The sequence below is a fragment of the Mus caroli genome, chromosome 8, assembly GCF_900094665.2.
Source record: "Mus caroli chromosome 8, CAROLI_EIJ_v1.1, whole genome shotgun sequence".
Classification (NCBI taxonomy): Eukaryota; Metazoa; Chordata; class Mammalia; order Rodentia; family Muridae; genus Mus; species Mus caroli.
The window spans coordinates 10,360,963-10,363,129 of record NC_034577.1 but is presented as its reverse complement, the minus strand read 5'-3'; the positions used below and the strand labels follow the sequence as shown (position 1 = coordinate 10,363,129).

General features: G+C 46.4%; 1 protein-coding gene across 1 annotated transcript in view; it reads left to right on the top strand.

Moving 5' to 3' along the window:
- The window catches only part of Tdrp (testis development related protein), a 19,165-nt gene extending 17,810 nt beyond the window's left edge, over nt 1-1,355 (top strand). The window contains exon 3 of the mRNA XM_029480669.1: nt 1,235-1,355. Coding sequence (XP_029336529.1) covers nt 1,235-1,336 — 102 coding nt within the window. The 3' untranslated portion in view covers nt 1,337-1,355. The remainder of the gene's footprint in view (nt 1-1,234) is intronic.
- Nucleotides 1,356-2,167: the final 812 nt, after the last annotated feature.

Here is a 2,167-nt window from a genome sequence, read left to right as displayed (position 1 = left end):
AGGATTTAACACGGGGGCGGGGGGTGTTGATGGAGGGCCTGACAGTTGGAGACAGACCTCTGCCCAGAGTGGATTCCTAAAGTCCAGACTGACATGGGACAAAAAGATCAAGCCTGGTTCCTGGGCATGTTGGATTTTCCATTGCCCTGGTGGGTTTGCTGAAAATATATATTATATTGTCTCTTATCAGAGGCTTCTACCACCTCTCAGGTCCATTTTTATGACTCTCTTTTTGTTTTGTTTTGTTTTGTTTTGTTTTGTTTTGTTTTGTTTTATTTAACCCCTCAAAGTACAACCTTGCTCTGTGATAGTTCCCTTCAAGCAAAACCTCGGATGCTGATATAGGGGGTATAAAATTAGATTTCCAGGGTCTCTCCATATTCCTTTCTGCTTACTAAGATACTTAATGATCTACAGTGACATTCATTGTAAGATCTTGATTTCATAAGTGAGGTTGCATAAAATGGTTTTCCAGAATCAACAAAACACCTTCTTTCTTCTTCATCTTTGTGGAGGTTGGGTAGGCATTGCCATCCCTGCAAGATGCTGGAGCCTAGGGGTAGTGCAGAACCTGTAAACAGCCTCCCAAGTCCAAAGGGCGACTCCTGAGCAGCCGTCTTGAGAGAGCGACATCACCAGGGATGCAAAGAGCTTGCTGGTACCAGGTCCAATTCCTTCCTGTTTGGTGACCTTTACTGGACTGGACTGAGCTTTAATGTGACTTTCCACAAGTACAACGTACTTGGCTAGTATGTTACAAGATGTAGTTTCCCCAGAGCATAGATGCGCGGGTAAGATATATTTTGTGTAGATATGGAAGGGTCTGGGATGTGCTCGACCTCAGACATTTCTGTCAACATGTCCATGAGATTATAATGGGACTGGAAATGCCCTTGGCCAACCATGTCATAGCCATTGACACCAGCACAGTCCATTCCTTCCATGAAAGCACAGAATGCACGTACACTTGTGCTTGTCACATAGCACCTGGACATGTAAGGTGTCGCCTGTTATCTGTTTCCCTGCTCAGTGCCTACACCATGTGACAGCCAAAGTGTGTCATAGATTATACCGTTGAGGTGTGAGTCAGCCACTTTTATGATATTAACAGTGATAAAGTCGCCTGGTGCTACATCTTCCAAGCTGTGCCACCATCTATGGACTCGTTGGCATAGGACACATCTATGCACTGTGGCATCAGCTCTGACCCTCTCTTTACCTTTCACTGATGCAGGGAGCAAGTCTCAGAGGTTGGAAAGAAGCAACTTCTCTGTTTAATAAAGATGATGAAGAACATCTCCTCGAGACTTCCAGATCTCCTAAGTCCAAAGGGTGAGTCGGAAGCAGCCGTCTTGAGAAGGTGACACCAACAGGGACGCAGAGATTGCCGTGGTATAAGGAGAGGGGTTATTATACCCACCATTGCCTCCGGAGAGCCCTCTGCTGCCCCAGGCTGCAGATTCAGACAAACTTTGAGATATGAGATGGGAAACCACAAAAGATTCTAGGTGCCCGTTGGTCTGGACACCTGTGTCCTAGTGTCTCCAACAGTGTCTGAGTGATGCTAATAGCCAGCGAGCCACGATACTGACAACGACACTGACAATGCGTTCTTTGTATCACTCTTTTCCTTTTCTTTCTTTCTCTCCACCCCATCCCCTATCCCCCACGTCCCACACACACATCCCAACTCGGCTTGGTTTTTCCAGACAGGGTTTCTCTGTATAGTCCTTGCTGTCCTGGAACTCACTCTGTAGACCAGGCTGGCCTTGAANTCAGAGATCTGCCTGCCTCTGCCTCCTGAGTACTGGGATCAAAGCTGCGCACTCGACTGCCTGGCTAGTCATTTCNTTTCCATGAGAGAAGTTTTGAGTCACTTTTTTCTGGAGTAAACCACCTACTAAATGTTTAAGAGAAGTTTGTTATATGAGCCACCCTACTGAAAACCCACTTACTGAATAGAATTCCCCCTTTCTTATAACCTAACCTGGACCTTGGTTTTCCATGTCTGGTTTGCTCAAATGTCCACAAACTCCTTCCTGTGGCCTCTGAGAGTTGGTTCCTTGTGGCAGTAGCGTCCAGTCTCCTGTCTAAGACCTGGTGCTTGGCCCACACTGCATGGCTTCTACAGGCTTATGCTCGCGAAGTTTCCACTGTTGTTTTTAAT